This window comes from Podarcis liolepis (genome assembly GCF_965112155.1).
Source record: "Podarcis liolepis genome assembly, chromosome: 7".
Lineage (NCBI taxonomy): Eukaryota > Metazoa > Chordata > Lepidosauria > Squamata > Lacertidae > Podarcis > Podarcis liolepis.
In genome coordinates, this window is record NC_139561.1 from 95,175,516 (window position 1) to 95,194,609 (window position 19,094).

At 51.9% G+C, this 19,094-nt stretch overlaps 1 protein-coding gene across 5 annotated transcripts in view; it reads right to left on the reverse strand.

The window, feature by feature from the left end:
• The window catches only part of SPTBN4 (spectrin beta, non-erythrocytic 4), a 100,584-nt gene that overhangs the window by 14,448 nt on the left and 67,042 nt on the right, over positions 1–19,094 (reverse strand). For all 5 annotated transcript variants that reach the window (XM_083516085.1, XM_083516083.1, XM_083516084.1 and 2 more), the window contains 8 exons: positions 17,914–18,177; positions 13,149–13,373; positions 10,555–10,644; positions 9,371–9,649; positions 7,799–7,929; positions 6,720–6,924; positions 4,386–4,763; positions 2,255–2,499 (listed from right to left, as the gene is read on the reverse strand). In XM_083516085.1, the coding sequence (XP_083372211.1) occupies positions 2,255–2,499; positions 4,386–4,763; positions 6,720–6,924; positions 7,799–7,929; positions 9,371–9,649; positions 10,555–10,644; positions 13,149–13,373; positions 17,914–18,177 (1,817 nt within the window). The remainder of the gene's footprint in view (positions 1–2,254; positions 2,500–4,385; positions 4,764–6,719; positions 6,925–7,798; positions 7,930–9,370; positions 9,650–10,554; positions 10,645–13,148; positions 13,374–17,913; positions 18,178–19,094) is intronic.

Genomic DNA, 19,094 nt, shown 5'->3' on the forward strand with positions numbered 1-19,094 from the left:
GGCAGAGATTATGCAAGAGGGAAGACCCTCCCCCCCCCCCCCGCTCACAAGAGTGGCCAGGGCCAGATTGAGGCTCCTGAAGGTCATGGGGCCCTTGATATGCCCAGATGTCCTTTGTGAACAACAAATTGTCACTGTTTTTTGTGTTGAATACATGCTAGATGGTCATTTATGGACCTCATAGGTATCTCAAGCCCTTTGCCCATGTTGCCCTACAACCAGTCCATGCAGAATGTCGGCACCCTATATATAGAAAGGAGCAAAGCAGGGATATTTGAGGGGGCAGGCGAGCAGGCGGGGCCCAGGACTTACATCCCAGGAGAATACACAACACAAAACACTCTTGCTGGATGTAGGTTTTATCTTATTTGTTTTTTATCTTATATTTTGGAAATGCACATCCATTCCCCCCCCTTTACATTTTTTGGGGCCCCCAAGAGAGTGGGGCCCCAAGCTAGAGCTTGTTGAGCTTACACATACCGTATTTTTCGCCCTATAGGACGCACCGTCCCATAAGGCGCACCTAGTTTTTTTTGGGGGGGAAATAAAGGGAAAAAATTTATTTTCCCCCCAGGTGCGGGGCTGGGGCGGGGGAGGCCCGAGCTTCCCCCAACCCCGGCCCCCAAACAGGCAGCTCTCTGCAAGCCGTGGGAGCCCGTGGGAGAGGTCCGCGAAGCCTGGACGCGCTGATCTCAGCGCGCGCAGGCTTTGGCATGCCGGCAACTCTCCTCAAGCAGCGGGAGCGTTCCCGCTGCTTGCGGAGAGGTCCGCGAAGCCTGGAGAGCAAGAGGGGTCGGTGCGCACCTACTGCTCTCGCTCTCCAGGCTTCAGCGAAAGCCTGCATTCGCCCCATAGGACGCACACACATTTCCCCTTCATTTTTGGAGGGGAAAAAGTGCGTCCTATAGGGCGAAAAATACGGTAAATCCGGCCCTGGGGGTGGCTTTGACGTGTTGCCTGCCTCCAAGTCAGAGGTTCCCAAAGTGGGTGGTGGCACCCGGGGGGCCTGGCTCTGATTCCTGCATGGCAGGGCACTGGGCCAGAAGTCCTTTGGGGTACCTTCCAACCATTCCCTGGGGGAGCTTGGGGTCAGCAGAGGCGCACATGACCCCCAGCTGTTGAAAAGGCCAGGGCCTGGCAGTCCAGTGGGAGGCAAGAGGTCGCAGGGAGGAGATGCCCCCCCGCCTCCCACAAAGCTGTGCTCCACCCTGCTGCCCTCCGAGAGCTGGTGGGATGGCCCAGTAGACCTGAAGGAGCGTCTCCACCCCCATCGTCCAGCCCGGACAGGGGGGTCCATCTCCGAGGGCCTCCTGGCGGTTCCCTCCCTGCGAGAATGAAGCTACAGGGAACCAGGCAGAGGGCCTTCTCGGTGGTGGCGCCCGCCCTGTGGAACGCCCTCCCACCAGATGTCAAAGAGAACAACAACTACCAGACTTTTAGAAGACATCTGTTTGATGTTTGATGTTTTGTCACATGATGATAATGATGGGAGCCACCCAGAGTGGCTGGGGATACCCAGCCAGATTGGTGGGGTATAAATAATAAATTATTATTATTATTACAGTGGTACCTTGGTTCTCAAATGCCTTGATTCTCAAATGCCCAAAACCCAGAAGTAAACATTCTGGTTTTTGAACATTTTTCGGAAGCCGAACGTCCGATGCGGCTGTCAGCTTTTATTTCCGGGGCGCCTGCACCAATCAGAAGCTGTGCCTTGGTTTTCAAACATTTCAAAAGTCAAAAGGACTTTTGGAATGGATTAAGTTTGACACCCCTTTTTTTTGCTATTTATTTAGCGTTTTTGTTTCTGAGTTTTTTTGGCTTAATTTGTTTTTGTGACTGTGTGGAACCCAGTTCAGCTACTGATTGATTGATTTATCGATGTATTGCGTGACTGCGGAAATGGATAAAAGCCCCCCATCCAAACAATGACTATCATCAGCGCAGGTCAGAAAAATAAATTCATGTTAATTTTTATCATCTACAATACTGTCTTGCTTATTTTATAGTACAGTACATGGATTATTGCTTTCATTTTATGGATCAGTGGTCTCGTTAGATAGTAAAATTTAATATTCAATTGCTGCTTCAGGGGTTGTTTTTAAAAGTCTGTAACGGATTAATCCATTTTGCATGGCTTTCTATGGGAAAGCACGCCTCGGTTTTGGAACGCTTTGGTTTTGGAACAAACTTCCAGAACGGATGCAGTTTGAGATCCAAGGGCCCACTGTCTTCTCCTCCTTCTTCTTCTCACCTGGGCTTCTCTCTGGTGCCGATCTGGGCGATGATGGTGTCCATCCAGGAGATGAGGTCCCGCACCATGTTGGAGAAGCGGATCTTGTCGGTGGTGGTGGTGATCTGGAGGCGGCAGTCCTCGCACGACCCCAGCAGCTCCTTCCAGGAGCGCATCACCTCCTGCTCCTTGGTGGCAATGGCCTCCGCGTTCTCCCCGGCGTAGACCGTCCGCAGCTGAGCCGCCACCTCCTGCAGCTGCCGCACCTGGCGGGGAGCAGGGGGAGGTTAAGGGGGCAAGAGGGGGCTCACTGCGCCCCTGGGAGGGAAGGGGGCAGGGCAGGAGCTGGGTCAGGCCAATGGATCCGGTCCTCACATTGCCAAATCCCCCATAGAACCTAGGAATTGAGACAGACTGCCTCTGGGCTTGGAAGCTCCATCAGAAGGTGAGAAGACTCTGGATGCTGGATGAGGCCAAGGGCGGCCCATCTGCTCCAGCCTCCTGCTCTCCCAGTGGCCAGCCAGGTGCCCAGGATTCGAGCGCCAGAGACCTTTCCCCCTCTTTCTGGCATTTGCAAGCGTTGCTGCCTCCAACTGCAGAGGGCAGAGCGGGGGAGGATTTAAGGTGTAATTCTTCTGCTGTAAGCAGGCAGAGCTTCCCCCAAAGTGTCCCAGGAAGTGTCACGCACGGCTTGGAGAGGAGGCAGGGAAAAGGAGTCTCCTATGAAGTCTCAGCGCCCTTAGAAAACTACAGCTCCCATAATTCTTTGAGGGAAGCCAGGACTGTTCAAAGCAGAGTCATAGTGAAGCTGACAATATAGGAAGAGCTTCTGGATCAGGCCAATGGTCCGCCTGGTCCATCATCCCGGCCTCATGGTGGCCAAGGAGACACCCAAAGGGAAGCCCACCAGCAGCCGCAGATTCCAAGAGCCGCAGCCTCATCCGCCGCAGTGGATTCCAGCAACTGGGATTCGGAATAATTGCTGCCTCCAATGGTGAGAGCAGAGCCACTGGGGGAAGAAGCCGTTTGTCCAATCCTGTTTTGAAGCCATCCAAGTTGGTGGCCATCTCTGACTCTTGTGGCAGCGAGTTCCACAGGCTAACTATTTGCTGCTTTAAACGTATGATGTGAATGACCAGTAGCTTTTTTACTGAGTATAGTGGGTAAAGAGATACCGAGACAAGATAAAAAACTGTTCATGTATGCAACAACTGCGGCAAGAATTTTGTTAACCCAAAAAATGGAAACAGCATGAAATACTAACAAAAGAAGAGGGGCAGATAAAATTGATGGACTTTGCAGAACTGGCGAAACTGGCGGGAAGAATCCGGAACCAGCAAGATCAAGCATTCCAAAAGGACTGGAATAAATTTATATTTATATTTGAAAAAGAAATGTAAGCAATTAACATCACTAGAAGGGTTATCTGAAGATCTGTAAGATGAAATTACTACCTATTCAGGTTCAGTAATGTAATATCTTAGGTAATGATATATCAAAAACAGGAAAGGAAGTGAAATGCAAAGATGCAGAATTTAAGTTTGTATACCACTAGACGGGAGGGAGAGAAGTCAATAGGCTCAGTTTGAGCCAAAGAGGTTTAAAAAGAAGATTTGATGTTACACAATGTAAAACTAATAAAAAATGTTATAAACAAAATGAATAAATAAATGTAGGATGTGAATTAGTGATGTATGGAAGTGAGAGCTGGACCATAAAGAAGGCTGATCGCCGAACAATGGATGCTTTTGAATTCTGGTGCTGGAGGAGACTCTTGAGAGTCCCATGGACTGCAAGAAGATCAAACTGATCCATTCTGAAGGAAATCAGCCCTGAGTGCTCACTGGAAGGACAGATCCTGAAGCTGAGGCTCCAAGACTTTGGCCACCTCAGGAGAAGAGAAGACTCCCTGGAAAAGACCCTGGTGTTGGGAAAGATGGAGGGCACAAGGAGAAGGGGATGACAGAGGACAAGATGGTTGGACAGTGTTCTCGAAGCGACCAGCATGAGTTTGACCAAACTGCAGGAGGCAGTGGAAGACAGGAGTGCCTGGCGTGCTCTGGTCCAGGGGGTCACAAAGAGGCGGACACGACTCAACAGCAACAACAGGATTACACACCTCACACAGACACACACACACTCTCTGCCTCACCTGCGTCACCAGGACCTGCACATCATGCTCGAAGGAGCTGAGCATCCTCTGGAGGGTTCCGGCCGAGGTCTTGGCCTCGCGAGCCGTCACCTCCGGCAGGCGCTGCTTCTTCTCCTCGATCTGGGAGAGGACCTCCTTGCAGTCGCTGAAGAACTTGTGGAGCTCGTGGGAGGCGGCCAGCATCTGCGCCCGCGTCTCCATCAGCTCCAGCAGGTCGGCCCAGGCCTCGTTCACCCCGTCCTTCCACTCGGCGATGGTGGCGGCGTCGGCGTGGCCGTAGTCAATCAGCTCGTCCACCATCTGGTTGACGGCCGAGATCCGCTCGTTCCCCACGCTGCCCGTCTCGCTGGCAAACTCCGTGAACTTCTCCTGCAGCAGCTGCAGGGAAGCGGAAAGTGGTACGGTACAACGGCGGCTAGGATTTTACTAGCCCCAAAATGGAAAGAGGACAAGATGACGACGATGATAATAATAATAATAATAATTTTTTATTTATACCCCGCCCTTCCTGCTTTAAAAACCGGGCCCAGGGCGGCCAACAGCAAATATAAAACATTGATTCAAATGCGACTTAAAAACAACATAAAATACAACATAAATACAGCATCAATGTCAATAAAATTCAAGATACCAACAAAAGAAGAACAGCAAGTAGGGGGGTTCATAAAAAACTTTTTTTTAAAAAATAAATGCCTGCTCCAAAGGCCTTATCTTACTACACTAGGGATTCTATAGCTATATCTGAAATTTCATGCATATCAGTTAATATTTTGACCCTCCTCCTTGAAAATAGCTGTTTACTTGGCCGTTTTCCTATGTTGTGAAGGCTGAAATTTCAATTCAGTGGAGGAGGGTCAAGATATTAACTGATATGCCTGAAATTTCAGATATAGCTATATAATCCCTAGTGCAGTAAGATAAGACCTTTGGAGCAGGCATTTTCAAAAAAAAGTTTTTTATGAACTGCCCTAACAGCAAGTCAACTTATGGAATACGTAGAAATGGCGAAACTCACAGGAAGACTCAAGTGACAATGGCAACAGAGACATTAAAAAAGATTGGGAACTGTTCATTCTGTATCTACAGAAATACTGTAAAGAAATGGACTCATTAGCAGGATTTGAGGAAACACTTGCAATTAAGAAAAGAAATGTAAAGATGAAGAAAGAACAAGTTGGAAACTAATTAAGTGTCAGATATAATTGGAAAGAAAAATATGGTACAAATAAGTGATAAGAACATAAGAGCATTTAATTAAAAGATTAACAAAATGGGAGAAAATAAATTAAGCGGAAGTAACAAACATGTAATGAACCAGAAGGAGAAGTTGAGGGAAATCATAGGATGGGGGGATATTTGAATTATTTTATTATTTTTCCTTTATATGATTGATGTGTGGAATATTAAACTGTAAAACTAATAAAATTTTAAAAAGAACATCGGGCTGGGGGGGACTAGACAGAGAAACTGCAAGGACTCTGTCCCCGAGATGCTGCAACTGTGCTGCCAGCGGAGCTGAAAGAGAACGGCACTCTGTACATGCTCACTGCAGCTGAGCAAAAGCACAGGGCTTTTTAAAAATAATAACAATAGCAAGACATAGACAACATAGAGAGTTGCAGTCAACTAACTTTTGCTCAAAATACACCCATGGAAATGAATGGACCGAAGTGAGTCATGGCCATTGGTCTCAATGGGTCTGCTCTGAATAAAAGTTAGCTGAACACAACCCTTCATTTTTACATGTCTTCCTTTGCTTCTCTGTCCGTAAGACTATAAAATAATGTAATATAATAATAATAATATCATATCATATCATATGCAATTATTTATACCCTGCCCATCTGGCTGGCTATAAATCTGCAACAAATCAACCAAAAATAGATAAATAAATGTTTAAATATTGAAGACATTTCATAAACATATTTTTATAATATTTTATTGATTTTCCAAAAATAACAAAAATAAAACAATAACGTTACAAATTCATAACCAAAACCAGACAAGCGGACTTCCCCCTCCTCCCTTCCTTGGTTCCACTATTTGTCAACATACTGCATGTCCTCTGTAAATTAAAGAACCTTTGCAATGACTTATAATCCATTCATCATGTAATGACAAGTAGTTCTAGAATCCTGCTAATGTATTAACCTGTGTGCATTGCTTCTGCATATATGAATATTGGAGACATTTCCTAAGGCCTGTATAAAGAAAACTCGAGCTGCTCTTGTGAACCGCTTTGAGGTCTGTCTGTTTGCTTTTGCAATACTTTCTCCCGAAAGGGATGGATGCCAATCAGGTGCGACGGCGGCAGCCCCCCCTCCCCGCTCTCACCGTGACGTGTTCGTAGTCCTGGCCCAGCTCCGGGGACCCGGCCACCACCTCCTTCTCGGCGATCCAGTGCTCCAGCTCGTCCACCTCGCGGCTCAGCTGGAAGAGCCAGTACTGCTGCTCCAGCCGGGCCTTGCGCTCCTCCACCAGGTCCTTCAGGGAGACGTAGAGGCGGTCCACTTGCGACTGGCGCCGGCTGACCTGCTCGCTGCCGGAATAAAGAGGACCGTCAGAGGGGAGGGCACCAGGGGGCCGGGCGACAGCCGCTTTCCAACATGGTGATACACCACCAGCTAAAGATGGCAATAGGCCGATACACTGGTGCCCTGGTTCCCAAACGCCGAGAACCCGGAAGTGAGTGTTCTGCTTTTTGAACAACTTTCATAAACCGAACGTCCACTGAGGCTGTCAGCTATTGTTTCTGGGGCACCTGCACCAATCAGAAGCTGCGCCTTGGTTTCTGAACATTTCGGAAGTCAAAGAGATTCTGGAACAGATTAAGTTTGGGGCTTTATTTTGTGTTTTTGTTTTCAAGGCTTTTTCAGTTCATTTGATTTTGTGACCGTGTGGAACCCAGTCCACCTATTGATTGATTGATTGATTGATTGATTGTGTGACTGCGGAAACGGATAAAAGCCCCCCATCCAAACAATGACTATCATCAGTGCAGATAAGGAAAAAAATTCATTTTCATTTTTATCATCTACAATACTGTCTTCTTTATTTTATAGTACAGTACACGGATTATTGCTTTCATTTTATGGATCTAGGGTCTCATTAGATGGTAAAATTCATGTTCAATTGCTGTTTTAGGGGTTGTTTTTAAAAGTCTGGAACGGATTAATCCATTTTGCATTACTTGCTATGGGAAAGCACGCCTCGGTTTTGGAATGCTTTGGTTTTGGAACGGACTTCCGGAACAGATGAAGTTTGAGAACCAAGGTACCACTGTATCATGATATGGACTTCAAACCAGGGTATCTCGCTATATTGCTCAGCCCTAGTGGGGAGGGGGCTAGGGCCAAGTGGGGTGGGCTGAGGAGGGGGCAGGGAAGGAGGTGGGGGGAGGACAGCCGACCCACCTGTCCGGGTGCCCCAGCTCCAGCAGCGCCCGGCACTGTCGCGACAGCTGAGCGATGGTCTCGGCGTAGTTCTCGACCGTCTGTTCCATCATCAGGTGTTTCTTCAGGAGCTGGAGGGTGCTCTGTTCGTCCTGAGAGGACAGAGGAGGGGGCATAAGGACACCGGGAGAGACCAGCCTCCTCTTCTCACAGTGGCCTGAGATCCTTAAGGACCGAGGAATCCAGATAGACTGCCTCTGGGGCTGGAGGTTCCATCAGAAGAACCCGGATGCTGCACCAGGTCAAAGGGGGACCTAGAGCGCAACATCCTGGTTGCACAGACGTCCCCGTGGGAAACTTGTAAGCACCAGAGCAAACTGGGGGATGTGATGCATAAGTAGCAGTCAAGTACAACATTCCTTGTTTTCCTAGAGTGGATATGCAAGGGGATGTTTGGACCAGCCAGTCAAAAACTTCCTGTTTCCTCCTGGCCTGGAGCATCCTTCCTCTTGCATGTGACTAGAGGTGGGCGTGGCCTTACCTGTGCAGGTAACAAAAGGACGAGGCACGCAGCACACTCTCTCCTCTCTTTTGGGCTTTGTCGTTGGAGCAACAGCTCTCTCTTTTTTGGGCTAGAGATGCTCTGTTGGCTTTTCAAGGAGACCATCTCCATCTGGGTTAGACTCACATGTATATACAGTGGACCCTCCAGATACGAATTAAATTCGTTCCGGGGGTCCATCCGCAACCCAAAAAGTCCATAGGCAGAGGCACTGCTTCTGCGCATGTACGCGGCGTGATTGAGCGTTTCTGCGCATGTGCGCATGGCGAAACCTGGAAGTATACTCTTCCGGTTTTGCCGCGTTCGTAACCTGAAAGTTACGTATCCAGAGCGATATGTAACTAGAGAGTCCACTGTGCTTCTGTAAGTCTGCCTTCAGGGATCCATCTGTGAACTGATGATGCTGTGAGTAAACTACTTTTATATACTGCCATACCTCAGGTTACAGCCGCTTCAGGTTCCCTTTTTTTGGGTTACGCACCCGCTGAAACCCGGAAGTACTGGAACGGGTTACTTCCACGTTTTGGTGGTCGTGCATGCGCAGAAGCACTAAATCGTGGTTTGCGCATGTGCAGAATCACAACCCGTGCGTGCGCAGACGCGCCACTGCAGGCTGCAAACACTGTGGGTTGCGAACGTGCATTCCGCATGGATCACGTTCGCAACCTAAGCGTCCACTGTATCTTAAATAAGATTGTAGCGTGTTTATTCTTTTAAGAGGGAAATAAGAGATCTTGCCAGGAATCTATATTGAGAAACTTACACAAGCCTGAAACCAGCTACCCTGAAACTGTGTGTTTAAAGGGGAATGTTTAAAACACTGCTAAGTTATGGAACTTGCTAGCGCAAGTTGGGAAGGATATTATCAAACAAGATATCCTCTCCTGCGCCCCTGAACATTCCCACACAACCCCCCCCCTCCCAGAAGCCATGGAGGCAGAGCTGAGTCTGGCCTGCCCAGCGCCTTCCGACAAGCTGCCCGCCTCCCCCCCCGGCCCAAAATGTGGGGGTCCCCGGGCCCGTCTCCCCACCTTGCCCTTTTCCTCGTTCATCATGAAGAGCTCCTGCTCGCTCAGCCAGGCCTCCACCTCGGCCACGTCAAAGTAGAACTGTTCCACCTGGTAGGTGGCGTCCAGCAGGTGCTGCCGCTGCTCGGTCTCCTCCTGGAGGGCGCCCCACATCTCCGAGAGCTGCTCCAGCAGCAGCCGCACGGGGTCCACCTCGGGGGTCTTGATGGTGGCGATGCCCCTGGCGCGCTCCAGCACGTCCTCCATGCGGGGCTTGTGCACCTGGATCTCTCGGCGGAGGTTCTGGCGACCGCGAAGAGGGAGAGGCTTTCAAATTGTATTCAAGGGTTTGTCATGTTTACCCCAGCACCCCACTGGTCCTCCAGGGAGCTCAAGGTGGCTTTCGGGCTCTTCCCCCTTCGTCATTTAATCCCCACAACAACCTCCCAGTGAGGTAGGCTGGGCTGAGAGTAAGTGACCGGCCCCCGAGGTCATGCCAAGGGGAGGATTCGAACCCGGGTCTCCTAATCCGACTCTCTAACCCAGGGCCAGGTTGAGGTTTGATGAGGCCCTCAGCTCCTGAAGGTAATGGGGCCCTTTCCATGCCCAGCCGTCCTTTGTCCACAACAAATTGCCACTGTTTTTTGTGTTGAATAGATGCTAGATGGTAATTTATGGACCTCATAGGCATCTCAAGCCCTTTGCCCATGTTGCCCTGCAAGCAGTCCATGCAGAATGCAGGCGCCCTATATATAGAAAGGAGCAAACCAGGGATATTTGAGGGGGCAGGTGAGCAGGCGGGGCCCATGACTTACATCCTAGGATCCTACGCAGCACAAAACACGGTTGCTGTAGGTAGGTTTTATTTTATTTGTTTTTTTATCTTATATTTTGGAAATGTACATCCAGTTTTTTCCCCTTTACATTTTTTGGGCCCCCAAGAGAGTGGGGCCCTAAGCTAGAGCTTGTTCAGTTTATATGTAAATCTGGCACTGCTCTAACCACTACACCACACTGTCTCTATATGGCCCAGAAGGAACTGTCCAGATGGTGGTGGCGCCTCTGATTTCGGGGCTCTCCTAGGCCACCAGCCTCTGCTTTTCTGAATCCAGGGCAAAACAGGCTCCCCCCATTGTTCTTCCCCCCTGTCCTGGGGCTCCCCAGCACCTCCCACACACTCTGCCCCCCCCACGGCTTCCTCTTCGCACCTGGTTCTTCTTGATGAACTGCTGGACCGTTTGCAAGTTGCTCCCGTGATCCTTCAACGTGGCCAAGGGAAGCCGGTCCTGCACCCAGATCTACAAGCGGGTGGGGGAGAAAAAGAAAAGTGCCCCCCCCCCCGTGAGTACAATTCCTAATGGTGGAAGAGGGACAGCCCCCCCCCTTGGCATCGGAGCCAAAGCACAGGTGGAAAGAGGACCCATCACATTTGGGGGGGGACTCATCGCTCCCCCAAAGACACCTTACAACCAATGGCTCTTCAAAATTCCTTCTTCGTTTGACCAGCTTTTAGCCAAGACTGGCTCTCAGCCAGCAGAGGCACTGGGATCATTCCTCAGTATGGGGTAGATCCACATGTACATATTTGTAACTAAGTCTGCCTTCAGGAATCCAGCTGTGAACTGATGTGAGTAAATTTCTTTTATTGACTTTGATTAAGATTGTGGCGTCTTTATTCTTTTAAGAGGGATTCAAGGGAACTTACCAGGAACATACAATTCAATCTGAGACTGAATTGTATAATAGTGAGAGGCTGACACGAGCCTGCAACCAGCTATCTGCTGTGTAAAGGGGAATGCACTCTGCTAAGTAAAGGAACTTGCTAGCACAAGATAGGAAGGATATTAATAAACAATATATCCTCTTCTGCCACCCTGAACATTCCCACATCCGAGTTATGCATTGCCTACAATAAACAACTTTTATTAAGAAATAAAAGGTTTGGGGGTATATGTGATTTTTGCGGAATCCTTGGAACCCAAACCCCGTGGAAGATGCGGCCAGACTGTGCTCCTGGGCAGTCCTCACAAAGGCCACTGTCCCTCGTGATCCATGCTTCTGGTTTGGTGGCGCCACTGTGACCTCTGCAACCTCCGTCAGACGAGCCTGACCTCCAAAGCCCCCAGGAAGCAGACTTTGCTCCCAACCCCAAAGGCTGTGAGCCCCCAGTGCGCTTGGGGCCGCCCCTCCCTGCAGGGATGTGTATAGAAACTAGGAGAGGATATATTCTTAGATATTATCCCTCCTTACTCACATCTGTGAGTTCAGCAGAGGACATCCCCTTTGCAGCAAAATAAGAAGGCTGTCGATAAGCTAGATTTAGCCTTTTAAGTAATCCAGGATGCTTCACTCAAGACTGGATTTCCTGGTATTTCCCCCTTTTAATAAACACACACTGTATTTTTCTGTGTATAAGACACCCCCCCTCCCCCCCGTGTATAAGACACTCCCTATTTGGGGGGACTCCAAATAAAGAAAATGGGGGGAAATAGGGGGGAAATGCCCAGAGTTGTTGAGCAAACGCCTGCAGTCCAATGTCCCCTCGCCGGAAGAAGCCGCCAATCGCCCGCCCAATTGCCGCAGTGACAGCCAATCAAGCCCAGCCCAGCCCTTGCCGCAGCAACCAATCACACTCTCTGCCTCCAGGAAGCAACATATAACACCCCCCAATGCACCACCCGTGTGTAAGATGATATTTTATAAAAAACCTCGTCTTATACACAGAAAAATACGGTATATTATACATACAGTCATACCTCGGGTTACAGACACTTCAGGTTGCGCGTTTTCGGGTTGCGCACCACGCCGAACCCAGAAGTACCAGAACAGGTTACTTCTGGGTTTTGGCGTTCGCGCATGCACAGAAGCACAGAAGCACTGAATCGTGACCCACGCGTGCGCAGACGCGGCGCTGCGGGTTACAAACATGCCTCCCGCACGGATCACGTTCGCAACCTGAGCGTCCACTGTAGTTTAGAATAGGATTGGAGCAGAAACTCAGACTCGGCAAATGTCCTACATCCCTGGTCATTGATGAAGCATGCAGAGAAGAGATCCCATAGCAGGGATCACAGAGAGAGCAGGCCAGGACGCTTGTGCCCCTTTACCTGTCTGGACACGAGTGGCTCTCACAGGGAGGATTTTCTGTAGACCCTGCGAGATCTAGCTTCCTCTCTCTGCCTGCCTTTCTAGCAATCAGTGTGGGATGCGATACATAAGTAGCAGTCAAGTACAACATTCCTTGTTTTCCTAGAGTAGACATGAAAGGGGATGTTTGGACCAGCCAGTCAAAAACTTCCTGTTTCCTCCTGGCCTGGAGCATCCTTCCTCTTGCATGTGACTAGGAGTGGGAGTGACCCTACCTGTCCAGGTAACCAAAGAGATGCTCTAGCCACCAGAGGACCCTGGGATTATCCCCAAATGGGATAGATCCACATGTATATCCTTTGTAACTAAGTCTGCCTTCAAGGATCCAACTGTGAACTGATGATGTGAGTAAACGTCTTTTATATACTTTAGACAAGATTTTGGTGTGTTTATTCTTTTAAGAGGGATATAAGGGAAATTACCAGGGGCGTAATAGTGAGAGGCTTACACAAGCCTGCATCCAGTTATCCGCTGTGAGTTTAAAAGGGGAATGTGAAACTCTGATAAGTAAAGGAACTTGCTAGCGCAAGTTAGGAAGGATATTAATGAACAATCTATCCTCTCCTGCCTCCCTGAACATTCCCACAATCGGATTTGCTCCCTTCTGAGGGCCTGGTTTCAGATCCCCCCCTTCCCTCCCCCGCGCCCCACTTACGATCTCGTCCTCCAGGTCGTGGCTGACTTGGTGCACCTCCTTGGAGGCCAGCAGGATCCTCCGGCGCTCCTTGAGGGGCTCGATGAGGCGCACGATGCGGGTGCCCACGGCGTTCTGCCGCTCGTCCACCATCTCCTTGCTGGCCGCCTCCAAGGGCAGGGCGGCCACCTGGGCCTGCAGCTCCCCCACCTCCCTGTACCACTCCTCCACCTGCGTCTCCATCGTCTGCAAGACAGAGAGGAGGAAGAGGAAGAGGAGGAGGGGGCTGGGCCGGGCCAGGAGGGGCTCCGCCAGCGGGAAGAGGCAAGTGCGGGCACAAGGCAGGAGGGGAAACACCGGCCATGAACCGGACGGCCCCGTCTCCTCCGAGCTCTCTGCCGGGTCCCTTTCCATGGGGCTGGGTCTCACGCTGCCCCTGGCTCCTGCCTGCATGCTCAAAATGGGAGGACGGCACACCATTCTCTCCCAGCCCAAGGCAGCCTGACTTGCTGTCAGCATCACCCCTCCTCCCTGGGAGCCGTGGGGCAGACAAGTCTTGAGCAGCAAATCCTCCGCACCCTCAGGAATCTGCTCATCTCAGGGCCCCTAAAATCAGATGCCTGGAGAACGACTACGGAAGCCTGTGGCTGTCCTGTCCTACACCTACGGAGCAACCTGGACCTCCACACTCCCCTGTCTGCACAGCGGCAGGATCAGGGCCATTGCAGGTGCATTTGCTGAACAATGGCTGACCCACACGCTTGGGGGGATGGAAGAGTGGTCTAGATGGGGGCCTGGCAACCTCCAAGAGCCTTTGCCCCTGGCACCCACTCACCAGGGGAGCCCCCGGCCCCCGTCCTGAGGCCCCCGTCCCTCTGCCCCCCCTGCTCCCAGTGCCCCCCCCGAGCCCAGACTACCAAGCGCAGCGTGTTGGGAAGGGGGGTGGTGCCATGGAGGGGGCAGGCAGGCAGGCAAGCGATTCCTGGCAGCTGGCGAAAGTTCATGGGAAACATGGGAAACAGAAGAAAGCAGATGGAGGAGAAACGAGGGGGAAGGAGATGGGGAGGGGTCTCTGTGTCCGTCCGTCCGTCCGTCCCCTCCCATTCCAGCATCTCCTTGGGAAAACGGGGGTGGGGGGGGGAGGAAAGCAGAAATGCAAAAAAGGCGAGACAGATGGAGTCAAAGAAAAGGGCTACTGTACCGCCATGCAGCGTGATGAGACAAATCGCACACTAGGATGTGATGAGCAATGGCCGCCTCTGCCCTGCCGGGGGCTGCTGGGGAGGGAAAAGGGAGAGGTTGGTGTGAGGGGGGAGGCGGCTGGCCGGCCAGCCAGCCCCCCTCTTGCCGGGGAGCCGGGCTGCCCCTCCCCCTCCCCAGATGGCGCGTGGCTCCCGGGGGAGGAGGGGGAAGCAAGGCCCCCCACGGCCCCAGGGGAAAGCAGCCCCCCTGCGCCCCCGAGAGGCACCCACTCCATCTGCCCCCCCCAACTGCTTGGGTCTCTGACTTCATTGCAGTTCTATCCCAGCTGTTCCTCCAAGGAGGTCAAGGCAGCATACCTGGTCTCCCCGCCCCCCCCATTTTATCTCCACAACAACCCTGTGAGGGAGGCTGGGCTGAGAGGCAGGGACTGAGATCGAGGTCACACCCAGGGAGCTTCATGGGGGGGGGGATTTGAACCCTGGTCTCTTCCGGGTCCTTCTTCTCCTGCACTCTCCCCACTAAGCCACCACTGGCTCCAGTTTTCAGCTCAAGTAAAGCAAGAGGGATCGGGCTTTTTAAATTAAGAAGTCTCCCCCCAGGGCTAAATGAAGGGTTGACTTTGCCTGGTGCTGACAAAGAGCCCCCCCACCCTCCGTTGCAGGGGTGTGCGCAGTCACACGGACCCACAAATCAAAGGGGAAACTTTTTAAAAAACACCCACCCTCTTCCCAGTCTCTCTTGAAGAAAACCTCGCAGAGAAGGGGTGATGGCAGGATTGGCCCCCCTTGAGAGACCCCCTGTCCAGTCAAAGCAGCAGCTGCTTCTCTCCTGCCCCCCCTTCCCCATTCAGCTGCCAAGCCCCACTCAAGGTCTGAAAACAGGAGGCCGTGATGGCCGCCATCCTGGAGAGATTGAAAAGAGACCAAATTGTAGAAAGGAAGCACCTCCGGGAGGAAGCCTCCAGGCCCACTTTCTTCCTGGCAGCGCTAACTTTCCGTGCAGAGGGATCCACACAGGATCACTCACTTGCAGGGCAGGAAGGAGGCTGGGCTGCAGCCTTCAACCTTAAGATGCTAGCTGTCTATTTGGCAAGGCATTTCTTGGTACGGAGGGGCAGCCAGGAGGGGTCACCTGGGGACGTGGAGTGCGGGGCCACCAAGAGACAGATGCCCCCCCCTTCCAGCACAACTCAAGAGAACGTCAGAAGTTCAGAGTTGGAAGATTAGTGGTATCTTGGTTCCCAAACGCTGAAAACCCGGAAGTAAGCATTCCGGTTTTCGAACGTTTCTCAGAAGCCACATGTCCAATGCGGCTGCCGGCTTTTGTTTCCGGGGCACCTGCCTGCACCAATCAGAAGCTGCGCCTTGGTTTTCGAACATTTCAGAAGTCAAACGGACTTCTGGAGAGGATTCAGTTTGGCACTTTTGTTTTTGCTCTTTATTTTGAGTTTTTGTTTCTGAGGCTTTTTCAGTTGATTTGTTTTTGTGACTGTGTAGAACCCAGTTCAGCTACTGATTGATTGGTTGTGTGGCTGCAAACAAACAAGGACTACCATCAGTGCAGGTAAGAAGAAAAATAAATTTTTATCATCTACCATACTGTCTTATTTATTGTATAGTATCGTACATTATTGCTTTCATTTTATGGATCAATGGTCCCAGTAGATCCATGTTAAATTGCTGTTTTAGGGGTTGTTTTTAAGTCTGGAATGGATTAATACATTTTGCATGACTTTCTATGGGAAAGCGCGCCTTGGTTTTGGAATGCTTTGGTTTAGGAACGGACTTCCAGAATGGATTAAATTTGAGAACCAAGGTCCCACTGTATAATGGAGCAGAGCAAACACAGCGGGGCCGAATCCGGAGAAGGCAGAGCTGCTCCAGGACTGGGGACCCAACCTGTGACTGATGGGGTTGCTGCGCCCCCCAAGGATGCAGGTCTGTAGTCTGGGGGCACTTCTGGAATCGGGGCCCCCCGGACTTCTCAGGCTTTGGGGGTGGCCAGACCTCTTTTTCCGGAGGTGCCTGCTCTAACCCTCCGCAGGTGGCAGGCTGTTCTTGCTTCCCCTCTGGACTACCCAATGCACTCTGTGTGGGGCTGCCTTTAAAAAGGGGTTCAGCTGATTCAAGGGGGGCTATCCTTGGTCCTCCTCCTCCTCATTTGACCCCCACAACAACCCTGTGAGGCAGGTGAAGGCTGAGAGAGGCAGCGACTGGCCCAAGGACACCCAGTGAGCGCCACGGCCAAGTGGCGATTCGCACCCTGGTCTCTCCCAGGTCCCAGCCCAGCCCTCAAACCACTGCGCCAAACTGCTGTCTCCCACGTCAACCTGCACGCTTGCCAAAGCCATCAGTCAGGGGCCATCACCTTGTCGGGAATGGGGAGGGAGCCCCTTTGTGGTCAAACCCGGGCTCTGAAACGCCACCCCTTTGGGGAAGGTTCGCCTCACCTGCCAATGGCCAAGATTGAGCTTGCCAGAGCTGCCTCTGGACAGAGCACAGACTGCGCCAGGATTTGAGCGTTGGGGCTGCTACAATTTCTTCCTGCCGTGTTTACGGAGCCTATTTCTGTCTCGTTGTTGTTATGCGTTTGGGGAGTCGGGTTTTATTGGTCTTGTTAATTCAGGTTTTATGGCTTCCTTCTTCTATCTCGGGAGCCTCCTTGGACTGTTTCCCCCAGGAAAGACGAGTTACAACTTTTCAGAGGAGGAAGAGAAGGGATGTGAGCTGCAGTGGTCCAGCTCCCAGGCCCGGCTGGTCTCCCCCGTGAGCGCAGCGTCCCCAAAGGGGACAGCGAGGCTGGCAGGGCCCAACTCTGGCCCCGCTCATGGAGGCAGCACACAAGGAGGCCCAACCCCACGCATCTCCCTGGGCCCGGAAGGGATCCCTGGCAGGCGAGGTTTGTCCAGCGCTGCGGGTTCAAGAGATGCCGGGAGACGGAGGTGCGGAGATGAAATGGTGGAGGCAGCCGTGCTTCGGAATCCCCCTTGCTGGAAGCCGCAGGAGGGGAGAGGGCTGCTCTGGGGCTCGGATTCTGCTCGAAGGTTTCCCAGGTCAGCCACTGTGAGGTCAGGGTGCTGGACTAGGGGGGCCCACTGCCCTGATCCAGCAGCCAGGCACTCAGGTTCTGATGGAGCCTCCAGATCCAGAGGCAGTCTATCTTGATTCTTAGAGGTATTTGGCCACTGCTGGATTAGATGGGCCACTTGGCCTGATCCAGCAGGTTCCTCTTGTGGCTGGGGGTCTGGCTTGGCCTGGCTGCTCTGCAAGACACCCCCCCCCCATCCTTCCCAGTGCCCCTCTAGAAAGCAGGGGTGGTATGGAAGGGTCCGCTGGGGAGGTTAGCCTGACTCTTCCTGGTGATGGGGGGCTCACGAGCCGACAGCAGATGCCTGCAGACCCCCCCCCCGAGTCACAGCTGCACAGCCAGCATTATGTGTGCTTCGCTGGAGAGGGCAATCTGCTCCCCACCCCATCCAGGGGGGTCTGGGCCAGCACCCCAGAAACCCCTGCCTCTTCCCACAGCCCCACCCCAACATGCCAGCCCTGTGCCCCACCAGACTCCCACCCCCCTCGAGACCCACCTGGAGCTTCTTGAGGTTGCTGTTGACGCTGGCCAGGTCCGGGCCGGAGTCCACCAGGTGCAGCTGGCTCTCCATGCACAGGAGCCGCTTGTCGAGGTCGCTGTAGCTCTGGACCAGGTGCTCGGCCTTGGTGGCCTCCAGCAGCTGCCGCGCTTTGGCTTGGGTGGTGGACTCCAGCTCGGCCCAGCACAGGCGGATCTCGCCCAGCTTCTTCTTCACCGTCTCAGCCAGCTCCGGCTTCTCCGCGATCAGCTGCTGGCCTTCCTGGGGACAGAGAGCCGGGAGCCATTTGCCTGCGCGCCCCGAGGAGCCCAAACCCTCTTTGCAGAAAGGGATCCCTCCCCCTGGCCCTGGGAAAGGCACACACCTCCTGCAAGAGCACCCAGGTTGTTCTGCTGTTTTATTTGGGGTCGGGGGCAAAATTCCAAACGCAAGACAAGGCCCTGGAGATGCGGAACTCCCTGCCACTGGACACCAGGCAAGCAATTTCCCTGTACTCTTTTCAGTGCCTCCTTAAAACATTTCTGCTTAGATCAGCCCTCCCGGATATGTAGAATGATGCTGTCCGTTTTAGTCTGTCCTTAATTTATTGCTGATTTTGCCTTTTGAATGTTTTATCATTCGTTTGTTTATTAGGTTTATATAATGCCCTTCAACACAAGATCTCGGGGGGTTCACAAAATAAAATGCAGGATAAAAACAAGTAAACAAGTAAAACAAAACAGCAAAACAATAACCCCCCCCCCTTTCCCACAAGCTGTAGAATATTAATCAGCCAAAGGCCGGGTTGAAGAGGCACCTTAAAATAGACAATGGCTTTAAAGAGACGCTTTTGCGTGTCAGCTGAGGTGGGTTTTTTTACAATCAAGCAGTGAATACCTTTCAAGAAATAAATAAGTAAAAATTTAAAAAATGCAGACTGTCTTAATGCTCAGCTACACAGAGAATAAGGCAGAGGAATCAGATGGGGGAGCGCCATGTTTTGTCTCAGGGACTACTGGAGAGCCCCTTGCCATCTCTCCCACCAAAAGAGCCATTTTTGCCAGCGGAGGGCAAGGCAAGGCAAGGGGTCAGAGCCTGCCACAGCAGTCCCCTGGCCTGTGAAATTGCCTCCCTCCCACCCAGAAGCACCGTGAGAAGGCAGCCAAGGGGAAACAGAGTCTCAGAAGCCCCAGAGTTTA